The sequence below is a fragment of the Ambystoma mexicanum genome, chromosome 8 (genome assembly GCF_040938575.1).
Source record: "Ambystoma mexicanum isolate Mex_15411 chromosome 8, UKY_AmexF1_1, whole genome shotgun sequence".
Taxonomy (NCBI): domain Eukaryota; kingdom Metazoa; phylum Chordata; class Amphibia; order Caudata; family Ambystomatidae; genus Ambystoma; species Ambystoma mexicanum.
The window spans coordinates 474,395,489-474,415,983 of record NC_090929.1 but is presented as its reverse complement, the minus strand read 5'-3'; the positions used below and the strand labels follow the sequence as shown (position 1 = coordinate 474,415,983).

Below are 20,495 nucleotides of genomic sequence, written 5' to 3'. Positions count from 1 at the left end.
TTCTTATCTAACGATAGTTGCATGATCCTAGCGAGAGCCTTAATATTATCCCGACTTGATTATTGTAATGCCCTTTACAGTGGTGCTAACAAAACTATCACTAAAAGGCTACAAATCTTACAAAACAATACCCTCAGAGCTGCTCTAGGCATAAATAAAAGGGAACATATCTCCTCTATCAGACATCAATACAGATGGCTTTCCACCGACAATAAAATCCATCTAAAAATGATCTCCTTGACGCACAAAGCCCTCAATAACGCTGCTCCCAGCTACCTGATGGACAAAATAAAAACAAAAATCTCGAGTAGGCCTACAAGAACTCCCAACTCCAACTGCTTGGTAATTCCTAGATTTAAACTTGCTAAAATTGGCGGCACTAGTTTCCCTGTGCTAGCCGCTAAATGGTGGAATGCCCTGCCACACAACTTGAGAACAGACCAACCTTTCTCACACTTTAGAATGAATCTTATAAAACACCTCAATGACAAAAATATGTAATGCACTGCTAGACACTTGTGTTATGCTACTTTATCTCAATGTATATATGTATTATTAGAGATATATCGCAAATGTAAATAATTATAGTAACATTGTATATAACTGACCGCCTCGCTTTATAGCAATGCCTCTATCTCTTGATCAGATCTGCTTCCTGCTAAGTCTGTACATACCTATCTCTCTATCACTGTAAATTATGTAACATTGTAATTCTTTGTAACACTGTAAATCTATGTAACACTGTAAGCTTTGCATATTCTCTTCACTGCGCCCGGTTACCCTTGGGTCTGGCGTGCATTACAAATAAATAAACTAAACTAAACTAAGCTAATCATAGTTCCCTGGGTCTTGGTGAGTTGTGAATGAGTTTGTTCCGGTGTCTGGAGTGGTGGCAGACACCTGCTGATTTATTTCTACACAACCATTCTCTATACATAATGATCACATAGACCTGTGGTAGCCAGGGAGGGCAGCTGTGATCTGCCACTAAGTTCCAGGCTTGCAGGAGCTGTTTCCCAGAAGGGCAGAGCGCCTCTGTCTCTGAAGCAGAGCAATACAGATACCCCGAGACAGGCATGAGCTGAGATTAGCATTCTGCTGCTTTTGTTTTTCTAGTTGTAAAGCTGCAACTGCAAGCCCAAGAATGCAAAATAAAGACCAGCACTGGATGAGTAAATGTTGTGGTGTGAGATATGTAATCCAGGACGACTGTGATTAAGCGTTTTCACCATAGGGGTGACCTTTGGTTTTCCTGGGGTGGCATTCGTTTATTTCGATGATCTCGGTCTATTTTCCTTTGGACTGTCTCTCCCCAACAAACCTGCGCATGAGTTGGCATTGGTTTATTGACAATCAGCTCGTGGATAGCTTCTTAGTTAAGTGCTAGGCTCGGACATCATGACCAGTCTGCTTTCGGCAAGAGCAAGCCATGTGGCTGGGCCGACTGGGAAACTATTAAATTGGTGGTAAGGCCGGGGCATGATTATGGCGATTGGTCGAATCTCTGGGGGGTACACCGAGGGCTTTAAGGGCTGCAGGTTCGGTTATGTTTTTATGTATTATACACTTCTTAAAACAACTAAAGCCCCTGGTTTCTCGGTAAATTGGATACTTATGACAAGGGTTATTACAGCGCTTAGAAGCGGGGGGGGGTTTGGCGTGAATTAATCTAACAAATTATTATAACAGTCTCGGGTGCTGGAGTTGACGGGGGATGAAGAATTGGTTGGACAGGGAGTAATTGGCTCCGCGTATTGGCCCTGCATGACGTTGTACACGGTCACTTCACAGCATCTGTTTTCTGGAAAGCTGAAACTTTTCACAACCAGTCTATATTCACTGAAGTCCCCGCACAGCGTACACTTAATTGATGTCGAAGCTTTCATCTTGAAATATGCACAGATGTGCAATTGCTTTGGCCTTCTGCAAAATCCTAACTGCACGCAGATCATAGACCACTGTTGTCGCTTTACGGGAGTCTGGGTGTCACAAGCCAGAACACATAGGGCATCATGTTTTAATGATCAGAGTTGCAATAATTCATAAATTAAACATATTGAATGTATGCCAAATCCAAATAAAATTTGAAATCCATTATGAAAGTACGAGACTGAATATGTATTACTATTATAAATAAATCAAAATAATGTTCAATGTAGAGAGAGAGAGACTGCTCGTCTTCCACTAGAGGTCAGCCAAGTCTAAAAAAAACCCAAAATAAAACACGCCCGCACTCTTAAATTGAAGAACGTCTATTTCCATCAAGTGATCTCCCTCCTCCGCCACCCCCTCCTTATTGACGAAGTGTGTACACTTTTCTTAGTTGCAACTCTTCACACCAAGCTCATATAGCTGCTCCCGTGACAAAATCGCACAACTTTTGGCTTAATCCAGAAAAAACTACAGTGGTTGTTTCAGGATCTACCCACGCAAGATATGTTTTTTTTTAAAAATCAATATAAACCCTGATTTTGTTTTTCTCACTTAAGTCCTCTTGTCTGTAGGAATTTTTCTTTAAGCCTACCCTTAAAATGTTAAATGTATGTGGTGCGAATTACGCCTCTGCAGTAAAGGCTCACCAGTTTAATCTTAATGAGTGTTCGACAGGGCAATATTATTAGAAAAATGGACTGCTGCACAAGTTACAGCCCCCAAGCCGAAGGGTTTTCATGAAGGTAAACATCAGTTATCTTATGATGATGTAATGCAGTAAGTGACATAACCCTGCGGAGTGAAAATGAGTCCATTTAGAGTATGTTGAGAGGCAAATTATGGGACGGGGGGAGCATGTAGCTCATATATGAACAAAATAGGCATTTTCCGAGGTTCATCTCAGAATAGTGAAAAGAAAGAAGGGTGACCGAACGAATCAAAGAGCTGTAAATATAGAACATTTTAGACAAGTAGACATTTTAGGATATTTGCTGATTCCGCCAAGACATATCCATCCCCTGTGCATTGCCTGACTCCCTCAAAACTGAATGTGTTTCTTGTTCCCTTGCCTTCATGTCTCTTTATGTCATTCCCCTCAGCTGACTCCTACACATTCTTCACATTGGCTAAATGAGCAACATATATATATATATATAGCATAGCCTTTGGGCAGCCTACCTATCAAGGCCGTTTAAAAGACACAATCTATCCAATTGGAATACCTAGGCAATCCTGCACAAATGATACTCGGTATAGCCCTCCACACATCTTGAGCGCCTCATGCACTCAAACTATGTATACATTTATAGTACATGGCAGCTTGCAATATCTGTATAAAAGACTGGAAATAATGTTCTTATTACAGGCTAGTTGTGACATCACAATAGACCTGTAATAAGAAAATTACATCACAACTGCTGTGTAATCCGTTATTACACTACAGTTGTGATGTGACAATGCCTCCTGCTTAAAGCAGCAGAGAATTTCAGCTGTCCCCCGCAGCACTTAACTAAAGCTGTGAAAAGCTTTTCAAATTCCTTGCTTGCAGAACCGTTTTCTGTGACACATTGCAGCCAGTAATTGACAAGGAACTGTTTATAGTAGATTGTTTAATTATATGATATGACTTTTGTAAAGCGCTTGTACACCAGTGTTTCTAGGCGGGGGGAGACAAGGAGGGGGGAGACAAAGGGAGGACAAAACAGCGATAATACTAGCCCTTGTGTCATTCAGATTGCGCAAGTGCGGGGATGAGGGAGGGGAGAAGTGCCAAGGGGAGAGGGGAAGGGTGAAGTGCGAGTAACTCAATAAGTGCAGCCAGCGGGTGGCTCCTAAGTGCAGACAGAAGGGACCGTAGGGTTGCAGGTACAGACCCTAAGTGCTGAGGGAGGGACCCCCAAGGGAGTGTGAGTGCAACTGGACATGCAGGTGCCTGGGCCTGAGTTCAGAGGGTAGCCAGGTGACCAGTGCGCGGAGCAGTCAGGTTCATCAGCAGGGCAGAGGACGAGAGAGGGCAGAAGCAAAAAGGAAGGTCTTGAGTTGCTTCCAGAACCAGAGGTGGTTCTGCTCAAGTTTGAGAGAGGCCGGGAGGCTGTTCCAGAGGGAAGCCCCAGCCGAGGAGAAAGATCTGCCCCCCACTCTCTGCTTGGAGAAGCGTCTGACCCTCAGAGAGTTGGAGGTGGATGAGCGGAGAGCTCGAGAAAGAAGATGTTTAGGAAGAGAAAGTTGGAGGTAGCCCGGTCCCAGGCCCCAGAAAGCCTTGTGGATGATGCAAAGGGTCGTGCACTTTATCCTTGCAGCCACAGGGACCCTGTGAAGAGATTTCAGAGCTGGAAAGATTCGATCCCTGGGCTTGAGGCCAAGGACAAGTCTTGTGGTCCTGTTCTGCATCATAAGTTGTAAAGATTGAAGAGTAGAGGCAAGCAGATTTAGAAAGAGGCTGTTACAATTGTCCAGCCTAGAGAGGACCAGGGCTCTGGAGACAGTGAGCTTCTGGGGGAAAATGGGAAAAGGAAGAATACCTCTGAGGCGGTGCAGCTGATAGTTTGACTTCTTAGAGACAAAGATGACACTAAGGTTCTTAGCCTCACGGGAAGGAGCAGGAAGAGGGCGAGAGAGAGAGAGAGAGAGAGAGAGAGAGAGAGAGAGAGAGAGAGAGAGAGAGGAAAGGAGGAAAGGAGGGAGTGGGTGTCCCGATGAGGAGGATCTCAGTCTTACTGGCATTAAGGCAGAGATCATTGGCAGCACATCATTCCTGAATTGCTGCCGACATTCTGGTATGAGAGATGATGCAGAGGTGGCTGAGGGGAGCCTGAAATAGAGCTGGATGTCATCCGCATAACACTTAAAATTGGAGCAGAAAGTAGTGATGCAGTGGGCAAGAGGTGCCAGGTAGTGGTTGAAAAGCCAGGGAGATAGGTTAGACCCCTGGGGAACACCACAAGTAGACAGGGAAATAGAAGAGAGGAAAGACCTCAGTTGGACCCGAGAGGGTCTGTCCGTGATAAAGGAGGTCAGCCAGGCCAGGGCCTGATAAGTGATACCCAGGTTGTCACAGAGGCGATTGAGCAGGATGGCTGCATGGTTGACCGTATCAAAAGCAGAGGATAGATTGAGGAGAATGAGGACCAAAGGAAGATTAGAGTCAAGATTAGAGAGCCGGTCTTCACTGGTGTTCAGGAGAACAGTTTCCGTGCTTCTGGCAGCTCTGAGGCCAGACTGGTGGTCATGGAGACAACCAACAGATTCAGTATGCAGATTAAGCTGGAAGATGGCCAGCTTTTCCAGGAGTTTGCCCAGGAAGGAGTGCTAGAGATCGGGTGATAGCCAGAGAGGAAGGATCAGCCGAGGGCTTCTTTCGCAGGGGGATGCAAGGATCGAATGCCCTTTTTTTCTAAACCAAAATGACTGAAAAATAGGGTCGAATTTTTTGTAAAAAAATGTATGGGGGTGTTCCCCCTCCCACCCCCCCCCCCCCCAAGCCCCTGTTTTCTTTTTAACATTTTTTTTTTATGCATACCAAACCAAAACAATATATAATAAATAAATAAAAAAGCATTCAACCCTTTTTTTTTTGGTTCTTTTGGTGTCGAACAAAAGGCATTCAATCCTTTTGTTTTAGATCCTTTGACTGGACGCTGCTTCAGAGATGATCTTGTAGCCATCGGGAAGGAGAGTGACAAAACTCGTGACAGAGCTGGCCATGAACTAAGTCTCGGTGAGACCGAGTGCATCCAAATCAAGCTCTTCCAGGAGACAGATGTCAGAGGAATGTTTGACAGCTGAGCGAGAGTTGAGAGTAGCGATGTGGAGCACGTTGCCAAGGAAGAGAAGGCAGTGTAGGCAAAGAGGAGGAATAGAGTGGCTGAAAGGTGGCAGAGGAAGGAGGCAACAGGGTGGCCAGAGAAGCAGCACGGGGTGCCAAAGAGGTGGCTGAGGAAGGAGGTGACAGAGAAGCCAAAAGGGGGTAAATAGGGATAGCAGGAGAGGAAAGGAAGTTGATATGGCGCAGGAAGGGTCTATCAAAAAGGAGGGGAGAATGGCCTGAGGGCCCTAGACCAAGACGGTGCAATTTAAGTAGACCTTAATGATGGTTTAAGAGGAGTGGAAGGGGGCCAGAAGAGCCTCCCACCATGTGCCACCATTAATGGGAGAAGAGGAACAAGGAAAGGGAACAAAGACCATATGGGGAGTCCATAGGCCTAGAGAGGGAACGATAAAGAGGATGGCGTATGGGTCTGTCTGGAGGAAGCACTGGTGTAGGTTTCGGCGATAGGGAGGCCTGGGTTAGAGACCAGGATGTCCCTTTTGATCATCTTCCTTCCGACTTAGTGAGAGGGATAGAATAGTCGATAGAAAAGCAGTTAGAGAAGATAGGTGAGGCAGAGAGCACCATAGAGGGTGCATTGAGGAAAGAGTGGGGAGTGAAAGGGGACCCCAAGCAGGGGAGGGAGGGAAACACTGGGGGGCAGACAAGAGGGAGGCCGCAGGGGCACATGAAAGGGAGGGGAGCACAGCAAAGAACAAGAACAGACATGTGAGATCAGATGCAATACAGAACCCACAGAATAGCACAAAACACAACAGGGCACCTAGAAGTAAAGAATGCAGGCAATGCAATGTAATGCCAAATATCGTAGAGAACAGCACAATATCAAAACCGTGGAGAACACAGAGCCAATAGCATCAACAAGGCACAATACACAACAGGAAACTGGAAGTAAAGAATGCAGGCAATGCAATGTAATGCCAAAAACGGTGGAGCACAACAACAAAGCCAATACAGTAGACAATAGGTCAAAGAAGGGAAGGGGCTAAAATGTGAAAGGAAGGTAGGGAACGCAGGGGGGTGAAGTGGGATAGGGTGCGAGGACCTATGAGAGGGAGCGCACACGACCTAAGTTGCGAGGGAATGTCCAGGGTCTAGTTATGGCGTGGCCTGAAGCGAGGGAGCTCACATGGCTAGAGAAGTAAGGGGGTGCATGCAGCCTAAATTGGGAGGGGAGCACACGGGGCCTAGGTTGTGGCACGGCCTGATGCGATTTAGTGCATGCAGCTAGAGAAGCAGGGGGTGCATGTGGCCTATGTTGTGAGGGAGCGCAAAGGGCCTAAGTTGTGGCGCAGCCTGATGTGAGGGAGCACACATATCCAGGGGAGAAGCAAGCACGTGGGGGGGTACGAAAACCGGTTGCAGAGGAAGCAACACGTATGCAAGAGGGAGAAAGGGCACAAGGTCAGGGGGGATGTGTGGAGTGTAGAGAAGCTAACTCTCACTGCATCTTTTTACCTTGTGGCCGCAGATAGGAGGGGGAGGTCGTCCATGCTCACAATCTGCACAGCTACCCCATTGCCGCCAAACACCTGTGCCGCTCAACTCTGCAGCCTTGTCCTGCGAGGGATTTGCTGCAGATGGTCCGAACCCGAGTTCTTAAAAGCTTGGAAGTGTGGACGAAGTGATGTGTGCTATGGATAATCGAGCAGCGTCTCCTGCGCACCTGCATCGCTCAACAGGGCGACCTTGTCCTGCAAAGGCTTTGCCGCAGAGAGTCTGAACCTCAGTTCTTAAAGGTTCAGAAGCGTGGACGTAGCAACGCATGCATTGTATAATCGGGCAGCGTCTACCAGCGTCTCTCAACACTGCAGCCTTGTCCTGTGATGGCTTTGCTGCAGAGCGTCCGAACCTCAGTTCTTAAAGGTTCGGAAGCGTGGACGTAGCAACGCATACTATGTATAATCGGGCAGCATCTCCTGCGCACCTGCGATGCTCAAAACTGTGGTCTTGTCCTGTGAGGGCTTTGGCGCAGAGGGTTCCGAACCTCGGTTCTTAAATTATGCTACCTAACTGCTTTCACTATTTTTCTGCAACACAGTAGACTTTAGGAGTTGCATTTTTGCTTTTTTAAATCCAAACAGATTCTATATTGATTATATAGCTAAGGAAATTGTAGATCAAGTACATTATATTAAGCAAGAGACAAGGTATTAAAGGGAATTAGTGTGTTCCCTGTATTAAAGAGGTATAAAATGCCCCCTACCATACATAAAAAGGATATTAAAAGTCACCTTGGAGTTCTGTGACCTTATATAGGAACTCAGCCTTTGGCCTCACTCCTCTATTTGTTCACAAAACTCGTTGGTAACTTGCAATATCTTTAATGTATGGTAGAGGGTACATTATTCCATGTAGAATACAGTAATCTCAACTCACCAATCACTAATGTACACACCCTGCAATCGCTCCATCATTCACACTACACTTTCTTTCTTATCCTTTGATTTTACATCAATCTACTTTCAGACGTTTCTTTTCTTCTTGTAACACACTTCTTCCAAGTTATTTCCCTGCAGCAGAATGTGAGGTCCTGTGATCCTATGACTGGGACGCAATACGCCTATACTGGGACATAGTTTATACTGGTCTGTCTTGCTATTATAGAAATCATAAAAAACTGTTGGAAGTAAAAGAAAAGAGTTTCAGATTGTGCTTAGAACCTTCCAGTGACCTTTGTTTTAGGAGAATGTTAGCTAAGTGCGACACTGAGCATTGAGATGGAATTTTGGGATGGAAACAACACGTTTTTTAACAGTGTCTAAGGCCCATCCAGTGAACAATTATGTACACAGAACCTCTCAGCAAATCGTGCTCAGAATGCAGTCTATAATCTTTGTTATAGCACCTCATTCAGAACATTCTGACTTCAGCAGTAGTGTAACAAGCAACACAGAAACACATGTCTTCAGTCAGCTGTGGACGGGACCATGTGCAGTTCAATGACCCAATCTAAAAAATTAGAATAAAATTCAAAATGTGTGATGTGTATTGTTAATAGTTCCTTGGTCTTTAAATTAACATAACAAGTAACTTGTGTGTGTGTGCTCATTTTCCCCTCACAATCAAAACACGTGTATTTTTAGTTGCACAGCTCCTTGTACTAATAGCCTTATCGACCACAGGAGGGGTCATCATTGTTTGGGATAATGACCCTTCCCCAACTCATATACCTAGACCTCGGCTCTGCCTCGGTCAATAACTTGGGGTGGGTCCTTATTCCTTGATAATGACCCCTATCTCTGTGTACACGACTTAATGCTATGAGAAATTGCTTGGTGGTAGCAGAACACTAATCCTTGGAGCATTAATCCCACTGATTGACCAAGCAGAATACTGGCAACGAGTGCTCTCACTGGAGTTAGTTGCCTGATGGCAGCCACTCTGAGGCATGTGATGTAAAAATGTGCCACCGGGCGTCTGCCTCTTACCTCCCTTCAAGGCACCCATTGTGAGGACTACACCACAATGGATGTATGCCCACATACCTAGCGAGCGCGTTAGTCAAAACCAAACAGTTCCGTTTAGTTTATGTTAATCTGAAGGCAGAAGTGAGACTTGTGTGCGTGCCCTGGGTGAGCATGTTCTAATAAAATTAGCACCCGGGGTGGGATGAGGCAGCAGAGAGGATGCTCGGAACGAGGGCTGAATCCGTGGTATTATCCTGAATTATGAGCAAGCTGTTTGCTGCTCAGGTTTGCTCTTAGCCTCCCTGCTTCTCACACTGCCTAAAAATTAAAAAGTCTGAACTTTTTTCACTCATCTCCGGCCACCTCGAATCTTCACTAGCACTGCACAGTTGCCTTCACACGCCGTCCTCCATGGAAACAGAAACTGGTGTCTTCCAAGAGCTCCTTTTTCCTTTTTCATGGTGACCATCTTGCTTTTAGTTTTAAGTGATAAAAAGCTTTGCACTCCCTGCACCAACCATGTTTCTATACAGGAAAGAGAACAATTAGCCTTCCCATGTTATGCTGAGGTCCTCTTGGTAATACGCATTCTAAAGGGAAAAAAAATGAGATGATTAATCGTTGTCCTCATTAGAGTCATTCAGCACTGGGCCACTAACTTGGGCAGAAGTCTATTCTCTCACAATATTGCCCTGCACAATGTTCACCAACATTAGAATAATGGTTAAGAAACAGAGCAAAAGGCTTTCGCGTTTTTACATACACTCATTGTGAGTGGAAAGCAATGACTGACTACTGCAACACGTTATTTTAGACGTTTAAATAGTGTATACATTGTTTTAAAACATGTGTCTCATACATACCGGCGCACATAAGTTACGTTCCTATTGCTTGAACTTAATTGGTAGCATGTTCACTAAACTAAGTTTGTAAATCGAACATTTAAAAATTAGTATAAACAAGTGCATCCTGCATGCATCATCTGAACAGTTCCTGTACACACACACACCCCCCCCCCCCAATTGGACCCCAAATCTATGTGGCAATTTATGGGATTGCTGACATTTGTTGTCAGAGAGGAGCAAGCCGAGGACTTGAACTGAGACAAAGTGGAGTCGTGATTTATAATGTTGTTAAAAACTAATATTCCACCTCTCACCCTTAAAGAATAAGTAAGTCGTAAAATATGTGACGGAGTTGCTGGATCAGTAAACATGTACCTGTTGTGTAGGGCGAGATTGGGTCAATGTCTTCTTGAATGAATAACCTAGTGACTTGCGCCACCTACAGGAAATCTGGGTGTAGCCCCCTTCCTCTATCTTTTATGGTAGACTCGTTGAAGACCCCTTTGTTTTCAGGACTAGGAGCCCATGACAGGAGTCCATGACTTTTTGCTGTGCCATTCCCATAGCACAGCGAGTAGAGCGCTCGCTTTGACGTCTGTGCAGAGCAGTGGCGTCGCCAGGAATCAAATTTAGGAGGGGCACAGAGGGGGCCAAAGACAAATGTAGGGGGAGAACATGGTTACTGCTCGGCTTAGGTGGGGGGGCACAAGGTTTCACAGGGGGGGCCGGCCCCCCCAGCACCCACCCTGGCGACGCCACTGGTGCAGAGCCTGCTAATGTAGGTTCGAATCCCGGCAGGGCCGAACTCAGCCTTTCATCCTTCTGAGATCGATAAATGATCACCACACACCGTGGGTAATAATAAGCAGCGCTCAGATGTCTTAGGGTTCTTAGCGCTATATACTAAATTGTCAATTATGATAATAACACTTGAGTGGCAGACATAATTAGTCCACTGTAGTTCCTGCTATAAATGCTAGACATCCCACGTGAAACGTGAAGAGCCCCTTTGCCACAAGATTCACAACACATACCCAATCACGCCACGCTCGTATTGAGCACTCAAAATTAAGGGGGTGGTGAATATGTTATTTCTACAAATTAGGCACTATTCTTTCACGTTGATGAAGTGATGGGAAAGCTGAGTTTGTTCGTTTATTGTTGTTTTATAGAACTTTACAAACATTCATGAAATGCTACAATAACTGTAATGATGGCTATAAAAACACAGGCCAGAAAAGACAAAAAGTGAAAGGAACTAATCCAGATCATGATGAATACAAACATCAAATATAAATCTCTTACAAAACATGCCAGATCTGAAGAACAAACAGGCCACGACAACCCACAATAAATGTGAATGTTTGGAGAGGGGTCCATAACCACAGCAATAAAACAGCTGGGGCCCAATGAGTTCACACTCAAACGGGCCCCCCCAAAAAATGTGCATCTCGATCCCTGTGAAAAAAATACAATGACCACTGGGAGAAAACAATCTGCGCAAACAAGACAACCAAGCCCCCGGAGGCCACGAGGGGGAGCCAACACACCAAGCGCAGCCCAGCCCCAGGAGCATGGACGATTAGAGTGTAGTGGCGGGTCCGTGATTTGTTTGTTTTTATGTTTGTCGTGCTTTGTTTTGAGATTGGTGTGGCGTTAGTTACAGCTTACTTTATTTTTTGAATAAATGAAATGATCATTTGCCGAGAGTATGCACAGGACTGGACTGCTGGTTCCATTCAAACCTGCTAATGTCATGATTTAATCAAGGCGCCCGCGCAATCCATGATCCCAGCGCCCCACTACGCCCTTAGTTTCCCGGGCCGTGGCCATTTGGGGTACAGGTATTGGCAGAGGAAACGGGGACTGGGCCTTCATCTGCACCTGGAGAGGGGGCGCGGGGCGCCGGGAGAGGGCAAAGAAAACGGGGGCAGTTGAACGACAAGCCTTCATCGCGGGTAAAATAATGGAAGGAAATGGCGAGGATGCAGGTTTTCACCTTCAGAGACAGGCAGAGCATTCATGAGGAGAGAGTCAGACCGTCATCTCGGGTAACACGATTGAGATATAGTGAGGTGGGAAAGTGACTGATTTCATGAAGAGGAGAGGGGCCGTCCTTGCCCTCCCGGTGGGAGGCAGTGGGAGAAGAGGAGACAGATGGGACTACACCTCTAGTGGGAGTCATTCTAATTGGATAAGGAGGAAAGGACGCGCCTTCACCGCTCAGTGACAGGCGCTCTGATAGGTTGAGCAATAGAGAGGCTAGCATTAATGTCATTATGAGGTGTCGACAAGAGGTATTGTGCCTTTATGACTGGACCTTGTCAGTGGACAAACAAAGGAGTTTTTAAAGAATGTACAATGTACTCCCTAACAGTCTGAATGACAGCAAGCCCGAGTTGACAATTGCAAAACATTCTCTGGTCTCCAAGACCGGTCCCCAACCGTATCAGGCTTTCTGACATTGTATATATAAAAAAAACATATTCTCTAAATTCTGTGTTTTGTGCGCAGAGCCTGAACACATGGAGTGTATTTAGCTCCTGATGACCGGGCTTGGAGACCCCTAGGAATGTACCTACTATATGCAGAGAGTAAGGAAGTTTGATAACATTCGTAGTACATTTATTATATAATTGTGCTGACTTTTCCTGCGAATAGGGGGGCTATTTAATAACCTGGAAACTGTATATTTATTTTCTTTTTTGTGTGTGTTTGACTTTCTTTCTTGCAGGCGATACGACGTATCTGGACATCTTCCGTGAATTCTCGCACATGGCCTCCAACAACCCTGAAAAACTGAATAGGCGGAGCTTGCACTTCAGCCACTCCTGCAGATAGCATTCACTCTCCCGCAGGAACCTGCGTCCATGTACCGGCACTCCTGCAGATAGCATTCACTCTCCCACAGGAACCTGCGTCCCTGTACCGGCACTCCTGCAGATAGCATGCACTCTCCCGCAGGAACCTGCATCCCTGTACTGGCACTCCTGCAGAAAGCTTCTACTCTCCCGCAGGAACCTGCGTCCCTGTACTGACAATCCTGCAGATAACACGGACTCTCCTGCGGGAACCTCCGTCCCTGTACTGGCACTCCTGCAGATAGCATTCGCTCTCACGCAGGAACCTGCATCCCTGTACCGGCACTCCTGCAGATAGCATTTACTCTCCCGCAGGAACCTCCGTCCCTGTACCGACACTCCCCCTGAGATCACCCACCATGCCCTAGGAAACTCCAGCAGAACTTCACGCACAGCACCCATCCAACTCCAGGGAAATCTCCCACTAACAAGCTCTCCTGCAGACAACACGCCCTCTGATCGAGGAAACTCCATGCAAGACTAGTCGCTCTTAAGGAGAAGGTATAGCCTACCCTAGGGACCACACATCCACCACTACCAGTCACACTAGGGATATCCCTCTATGAGCAGTCTCTCCTGCAGAATAACACTCATGCTACACTAGGAAGTATTCCAATAGGAGCAGTCTCTCCTGCAGAATAGCGCTCACTCTGCACTAGGAATATCCCTCTATGAGCAGTATCTCTTGCAGATTAACGCTCACTCTACACTAGGAATGATCCCTCTACAAGCAGTCTCTCTTGCAGAATAGCATTCACTCTACACTAGGATTGATCCCTCTACGAGCAGTCTCTCTGGCAGAATAACGCTCACTGTACACTAGGACTATCCCTCTATGAGCAGTCTCTTCTGCAGAATAACACTCATGCTACACTAGGAATTATCCCTCTAAGAGCAGTCTCTCTAGCATAATAACGCTCACTCTACACTAGGAATATCCCTTCTCTTGCCGATTAACACTCACTCTACAATAGGAATGATCCCTCTACAAGCAGTCTCTCTTGCAGAATAACACTAACTCTACACTAGGAATATCCTTTTAGGAGCAGTCTCTCTTGCAGAATAACACTCTACTCCAGGAATGATCCCTCTATGAGACGCCTCTCTTGCAGAAGCACTCACTCTACACTAGGAAATTCATCTATAAGCAGTCACTCTTGCAGAGAACATCCGACATAACCTAGGAAAGTCTCTCTTTGCACACACATTCCAACACAAAGCCGTACCCTCACCAAAGAAAGGTTCCATGTGATTTTGCAAACAGTAATTACTTTGAGGTCATTTACTTTGATGTAATTACTTCAAAAATGTACTTTGATTGTTTTTATTTTTAAATAGGGGCTCCCCATGACACCCCCTTCCTCTTCATTACTACCCGGACTCTAAACCCCTCCTGCACCCACAAATACCTATATTATTCGAAGTCATTTCTTCAAAGTAAATCACCTCGAAGTAATTACGGGCGTTGAAAGCAAGGGACACGCAAAGAACATTATTCCAGAGTCACTCCTGCGGATAATACTCTGCCCATGCGCAGTCACTGCCACCCAGAGGAGAACACTCAGCCACCCATAGGAAACCCGGCTCTATGAGCAGCGAATCTGCCATGGCAGTTACACCTTTCTAAATAGTCCTGTAGCTGTCACTCGCCACACCTTGAGTGAACTCCTTTGGAAATATTCACTCCTGCGAAATAAAAAAAAACACTGACCTACTGTACGAAACTCACTCAAACAGTCAAGCCTGGAGCTCACTCTCGTCTAGAGTAGGAAACGGTCTCCAGAAATGGTCTCTCTTGCATCTAGAACTCTTAGAACTCTACTCAGGAAGTGCCCTGCATATGCAGGCCCTCCCACAGAACACACCAGCCTTCCCCTGGGAAACTAGCTTCAGAGGAAGCCATTCCATCATCATGAAGCCACCCATCCCCAAGAAACCTGCTCCCCAAACGTGACACATTAGCAGAGAAACCTCTGGGGGAACTCCCCCTACCGTCAATCCATCATGCATCACTCATTCTCCACTAGGACTCCTTTGCAGGAGAGACTGTGTCAAGCAGAACACGCACCTATACTAGGAAACTAACTCGAGGGGCAGTGCTACTGCTGGGAACCTGCTCCCCAAACATGACACATGAGCAGAGAATGCTTACCTTCACCTGCGGAACTCCCTGGGCAGTCACTCCATCATAGGGCACTCGCTTTAGGCTAGATTCTCGCTTGATAAACAGTTCCTTCTGCAGAGAAAGCCCGTCTACACTTATAAACTCCCCACCAGAGCAGGGACTTCAACAAAGAACACCCGTCCTGCCCTGAAAGAGGCTACCTTTAGTACAGTCATGCATTCACTCTGTTGACTCTAGCAACCCAATTGCCTAGCCCCCTCGAGCATTCCCCCCAACTGATCTTGCCCCCTATACCGCGGCACTAGAACCCACAGCTGGCCTTTAGTAAGATGAGTGTTGTGGGTTAGGCCCAAGGTTGCTTTTTTCTGGTTAGTGGGAAATGTTCTGTAAAGTGAAGAAGAAAAACTCAACTGCGACGGGAGCTGAAACGTTGAAGCCCTGGAGCCACAACCCCGCAGGAAAACCTGCAATACCCCTTTGATACCTGACACTTTACGAGCTAAGGTGTCGTTTTCTGAAATGGAAAGAGTGAGTTGCAGATGAGTGCAGTGGCAAAGTCCTTATGGGTCATGTCACTATATGGAATACACGCTGGAATGAACCAACTTTGAGGGACACCCCCCCCTGCTTGGAGACCATTGGTTATTGGTGTTTTCAAAATGCCCGGGCATTTTGTATCCAGTGGCTGATTTGGAAGAAAACGTAAACAAAATGGCCGATTGATCGCGCAGCACGCATGTGCAATTTACTAACAGAAAACATAAGGACAGAGTTTGACAACAAACGGGAATCTCTATGCCTATCGAGCTTTTCAGTTACTTGCCTGTTTTACTCACTTCTTGATCTCCAGCTTTCAACTCTTACCCTGAAACTGTTGCCGCCATGTCAACCACAGGGTATTTTGGCACAGTTTACTGCTTTGACACCCCCACTTCTGCTGGAGTATGTTCCTTGCAGCCACTGTCCTTTCTGTGGAGAATATTGTTTAATGGTCCTTCTGAAACACACACACACACACACACACACACACACACACATGGTTTGGAGGTGTTAGAAGGGGTAATACCAGAAAACAGGTGTACCATTGCCACTGGTGGTAATTAAAGGTGAATGTCTCTCAATGATGAGTTCCTTTTATTCCCGCTTCCGAGCTCCCACTGCACTTTATTGAGGAATTCCGCCATCACCATGAACACCATGTTTTTGGAGGTAACATCGCCATGCAAATCCATGCAGTTTTTCCGCTTGTGGGTTTACAGCCCATTTTTTGGTGGATGGAAAAAGCAGGTAGTAATGGCGTTACCACCTCTATTTTACTTACCGCGGCCTGGTAATGAGGTCCTTTATCTCTCTCTTTCTTTTTTTATCGGTATCCCCAAACACTCTCTTTCCCTCAATCTCACTTTCTATATCCCTTTTCCTCTCGCACTCTCAATATCAATGCCCCTGACTCTCTGTGTAGCCTTCTTTCTCTCGTGCATTGCAGCCCCTTCTATTGTGTTGCTTAAATTAAGGAATCACGTCCTCCTGCAACTCAACAGTGTGCTTATGTTTCCATCTCTGGGCCTCTCATTTTAGGACTGTGTTGAAGCTCTTCCGCGTCCCTTCATCCCTGTGGAGGAGTGGTTTCTAGAATTAGGCATCATAGTCTGTATGAGCCTCAGAGCTGTTTAAAATGCTACAGCCGAGGCCCCTAGAACATGTTATCATACCCCAGAATGAAGCCTCCAGGACAGGACAATTCTCCAGGAGAAGCCTCTAAAAGGGATACAGTGTTCTAGCGGAATATCCCTGAAATACTAATCAAGCCTGAGACCTCAAAACTGGACCCAATACTTAAGCCAAAGCCAACACAATTTAACATAAGACGCCACTTCACAAGGGGCCTGCAGAGCAGAACAGAACACTCCATGTGCAACCTCCATCACTTGCCACAATACTCCAGACGATGCCGCCTCTGCAGCGGGACTGTATAGTCGAGCTGCAGGCTTCAGCGCTAGACACAACACTCCATACAAGGTCTTCCGATCTGGACACAATGCCCAGATGGGAGCTCCAGGACTGGACACAATTCTCTAGACGAGGCTTCCAGATCTGACTCAATGGCTCCATGTAGCACTTATCCCCGTTCTCCCTTACACAAGTGCACACTTGCTTTAGTGAACGTTGGCCAAGCGGCTATACTTACAGTGACAACGATTTTCAACCTTCCTCACTTTTGCAATTTTTTGTACGTAAATGCTGGAAAAGTTATTTGTTTTTTTTAGAGCATGGCTTTCCTGTATTTTTAAAAAAATATATATTTTCGCGTTTGTAATATTGTCTTATAGACCTATATAAAGTAAAGGGTTTGCTATACAGGTATGGCTTCCCTGAATGTATTGAAATGTAATTGTTTAAAGATGTACATAGAAACCCTGTTTACATTTTGAGTAATATATCGATATGGCAGATGAAAATGTATTTTTTAATGAGGCTGTATAGAATGACCTTTGAAATAAAAGATTTGACAAAAACAGAGTCTTTTCTCAAATGTCAAGTTCTTACCGGCATCGCTGACAGCAGATGGATTCTGGGACTTGCAACAAGGAATGTGTACAATGACAATGTTGACAATATTCAACTCGTATTCAAAGAAAACACATGTTCCATTCGATTAACTCATTAACTCATTTATCCCACTTGGCAACATTGAGCTAATGTGAAAGATCCAATCCAAATCGCTTCTGCTTGTGTGGACATGGACTTGTTGTAAAGTGTGGCCACATAGTTTGCAGACACGGTCTTTCTCTTCCCTAAAATTGCTTAGCACGCTTGATTTGCTATTGCCTTTCCTCGTATCAGATTTGTGTTCAATCAATTAACCCTTCATTTTGCAAGTGGTCTGACAAACTGTTTTCCACAGGGACATTTCAAGCTGCATACAACATGATGCCTTAGACTCAAGATGTCATTTCTACGAAGCATCTTTTGGCCTGGGGTGGGGTGTAGTGTACAATGCCTTTGGTGATATTTTTACAGCAAGAACAACTCAAGCATGGAAGGATCCTTTTTTCAGAGTTGTCAGAAAACTTTGAGTTTCTGATGCTTGAATGCAATCGGGCATCATCATTGTGTTTATATTGTTCTGGGCATTTTTAAACGACGTTTTAACTTTGGTAAGTGATCCCATTTTGTGCTCTAATTGCAACTATCGCCAATGTTTGCTGAAGATTTAGTTTGACTGATGAATCCTTGCATCTCCCTCTTTAATAAACGTCACTTGTGTTCTGAAGTGTTTTAAGTATGCCCTGCTCAAACCCAGTCCTCAAACTTCCCAGTTCCTACAATAATCCCTTCCTCATTGCCCATTTACACTGCCAAGCCCTTCACTCACAACCCAGTAGCCACTCTCTGCTCCACCACATGTGCTTCAGTCTGTGTTTAGCTGCCCTCAACACCCGAGTGCCAGTGACAGGGTGTCTTGAGATTGATTTTAGTACTGTCAGTCAGGACAGGCGTGCGCAGCAGATATCCCTTGTAGTAATAATCACAGCAATATGTGTATTATTGAACAGACCAACAGTATAGTCAGTGATGTAATGGGTTGAAACATGGAAATGTATGGTTCACTTGTAAGTTAAATATTGACATATACGAGATCAGAAAATGTAGTATTTCTTCAATATGGAGTACCGATGTTTTAACTTGCCTAAAGACGACCAGGAAGAACACGGATACTCTTTTGTACTCCTGATGATACCATATTCACTCAGAGCTCAGATCCTAATAACAGCCTGGCTAAGGGCTCAGATCCTGATAAAATATAGACTCACTGAGGGCAATGCTCCCGATAACATACAGGTTCCCTCAGGGCACTTGTCCTCATGTTTCTCTCCTTTGTTCCGCACTTTCCACCTCTCCCCCTCCCTCGCACTTTCCCCTTTTCCCTATTTCCATGCACTTGTGCGCTCTTAATGTCACTGGGCCTAGTAAGATTGTTTTGGTTCTCCCTTGTTCCCCTCCCTTTGCTTGGTCGCGCTCTGAAACACTTGTGTATGAGCACGATATAAATAAAATATCATATCCTAATACACAGATTCATTCAGACTGCTCAAACAGTGATACATTCTGAGGTCTGCTGAAAATAATTCCTCCGTCTCACCCAGGGCTCCGATAGACTCCCTCAGAGATCTGGCCCTGATACAACTCAGAGTCACTGCAAGCTATGTTTCATTCGGAGCTCTGCTCCAAGGAAATTTAACACTCATTCTTAGGTCTGCTCGTTTGAGTTGGTCAAGGCAACCAAGGCTCAGGCTGGCTTGGGCCCTGCAGATGGGTGTATCGCGACTCGAATTCTGAGCCACTAGCAGTCACGTTCTTGCCAGACTATGGGTGGGAGATACCTGCCTGACCCCCAGTACCATCCATCACCCCTCACTATGGCCTTGGGTATAGGGGGCCGGACAGGAAGTTGAAATCCTGGTGAGAGGCGGTGAGTCCTTCCTTTGCCCATTTTCTGTCACCCTCTATTCAAATACTAGGCTGGCAAGCTCCACCATTGTGGAATGCCTCTACAAGGTTCCTAGTGACTGTTTCGACAGTCAAAGTTTCGAATGCCAAAGGTTCGGACACAAAAGTGTTTTTTTTTGGGGGGGGTTTCCCCCAAACCTCAGTTTTTTTCTTTTTTAAACACTCACTTAACTATACTAAATTAAAATAAACCCTTTAATATTAAATAAATGAATTTAAAAAAAAAATTCTGACACTTTTGTGTCGGAACTTCTGACATTCGAAACTAATGTTTCGAAACTTTGACTGGACACCCCTACACAAAAAAGACCCTGCGACCTTCACTGCTCTAGCTGCACTGCTCCAATATGTGAATGCCACTGGCATCACCCCTCTCTCCTTATCCATGTTTACATGCCAGGGCAGGCAGGCACCTTAAAAAAAAAGTTATGAATGTGCTGCTGTGATAGTGACGTCAGTCCAACCTTCCCCAGGGTATTTGTTGCTGCATGCTTGTTTTGGTGGGTGAGTTAGGAGGTTAAGGCAGAAAGCCAGGTGGGGATTTTGCAGTGAGAGTGGTGATTCAGGATGGCAGAGGGGGGTCTTGTGTTAAGAAAGTGGGTGGTCAGATGGCAGGATGACTGTAGGGGTCTTTATTCCCGGGGGTTGGGACGCAGAACGTTTTGAGGGGTTGTTAGTTGTGAGGGGCGAGGAAGCAGGATGCCGGTTAAAGGATTTGTACTGTGGGAAGCCAGGATGCCCGGGAGTGGCCTTTTGTTGCCAGGGGTGGGGAGGCAGGTTGCCAGGTAGGGATTATGTGTAATAGAGGTGGGGAGGGAGAAGAGCAGGTTAAGGGCATTAGCGGGTGGTGAGGCAGGATGCACAGTATGGGTCTAGTGGGGGATTCTGTGCAATGTTATCTTATATGATATTTGCATAGCGCTGGCTACCATGTATTATGGCTTTGAAGCACTCTCGGTTCAATGGCCCTTGTGGTTTGAA

At 45.7% G+C, this 20,495-nt stretch overlaps 1 protein-coding gene across 3 annotated transcripts in view; it reads left to right on the top strand.

The window, feature by feature from the left end:
* The window catches only part of ACAP3 (ArfGAP with coiled-coil, ankyrin repeat and PH domains 3), a 738,004-nt gene extending 720,482 nt beyond the window's left edge, over window positions 1–17,522 (top strand). For all 3 annotated transcript variants that reach the window (XM_069610099.1, XM_069610101.1, XM_069610100.1), the window contains one exon: window positions 12,751–17,522. In XM_069610099.1, the coding sequence (XP_069466200.1) occupies window positions 12,751–12,857 (107 nt within the window). In that variant the 3' untranslated portion in view covers window positions 12,858–17,522. The remainder of the gene's footprint in view (window positions 1–12,750) is intronic.
* Window positions 17,523–20,495: the final 2,973 nt, after the last annotated feature.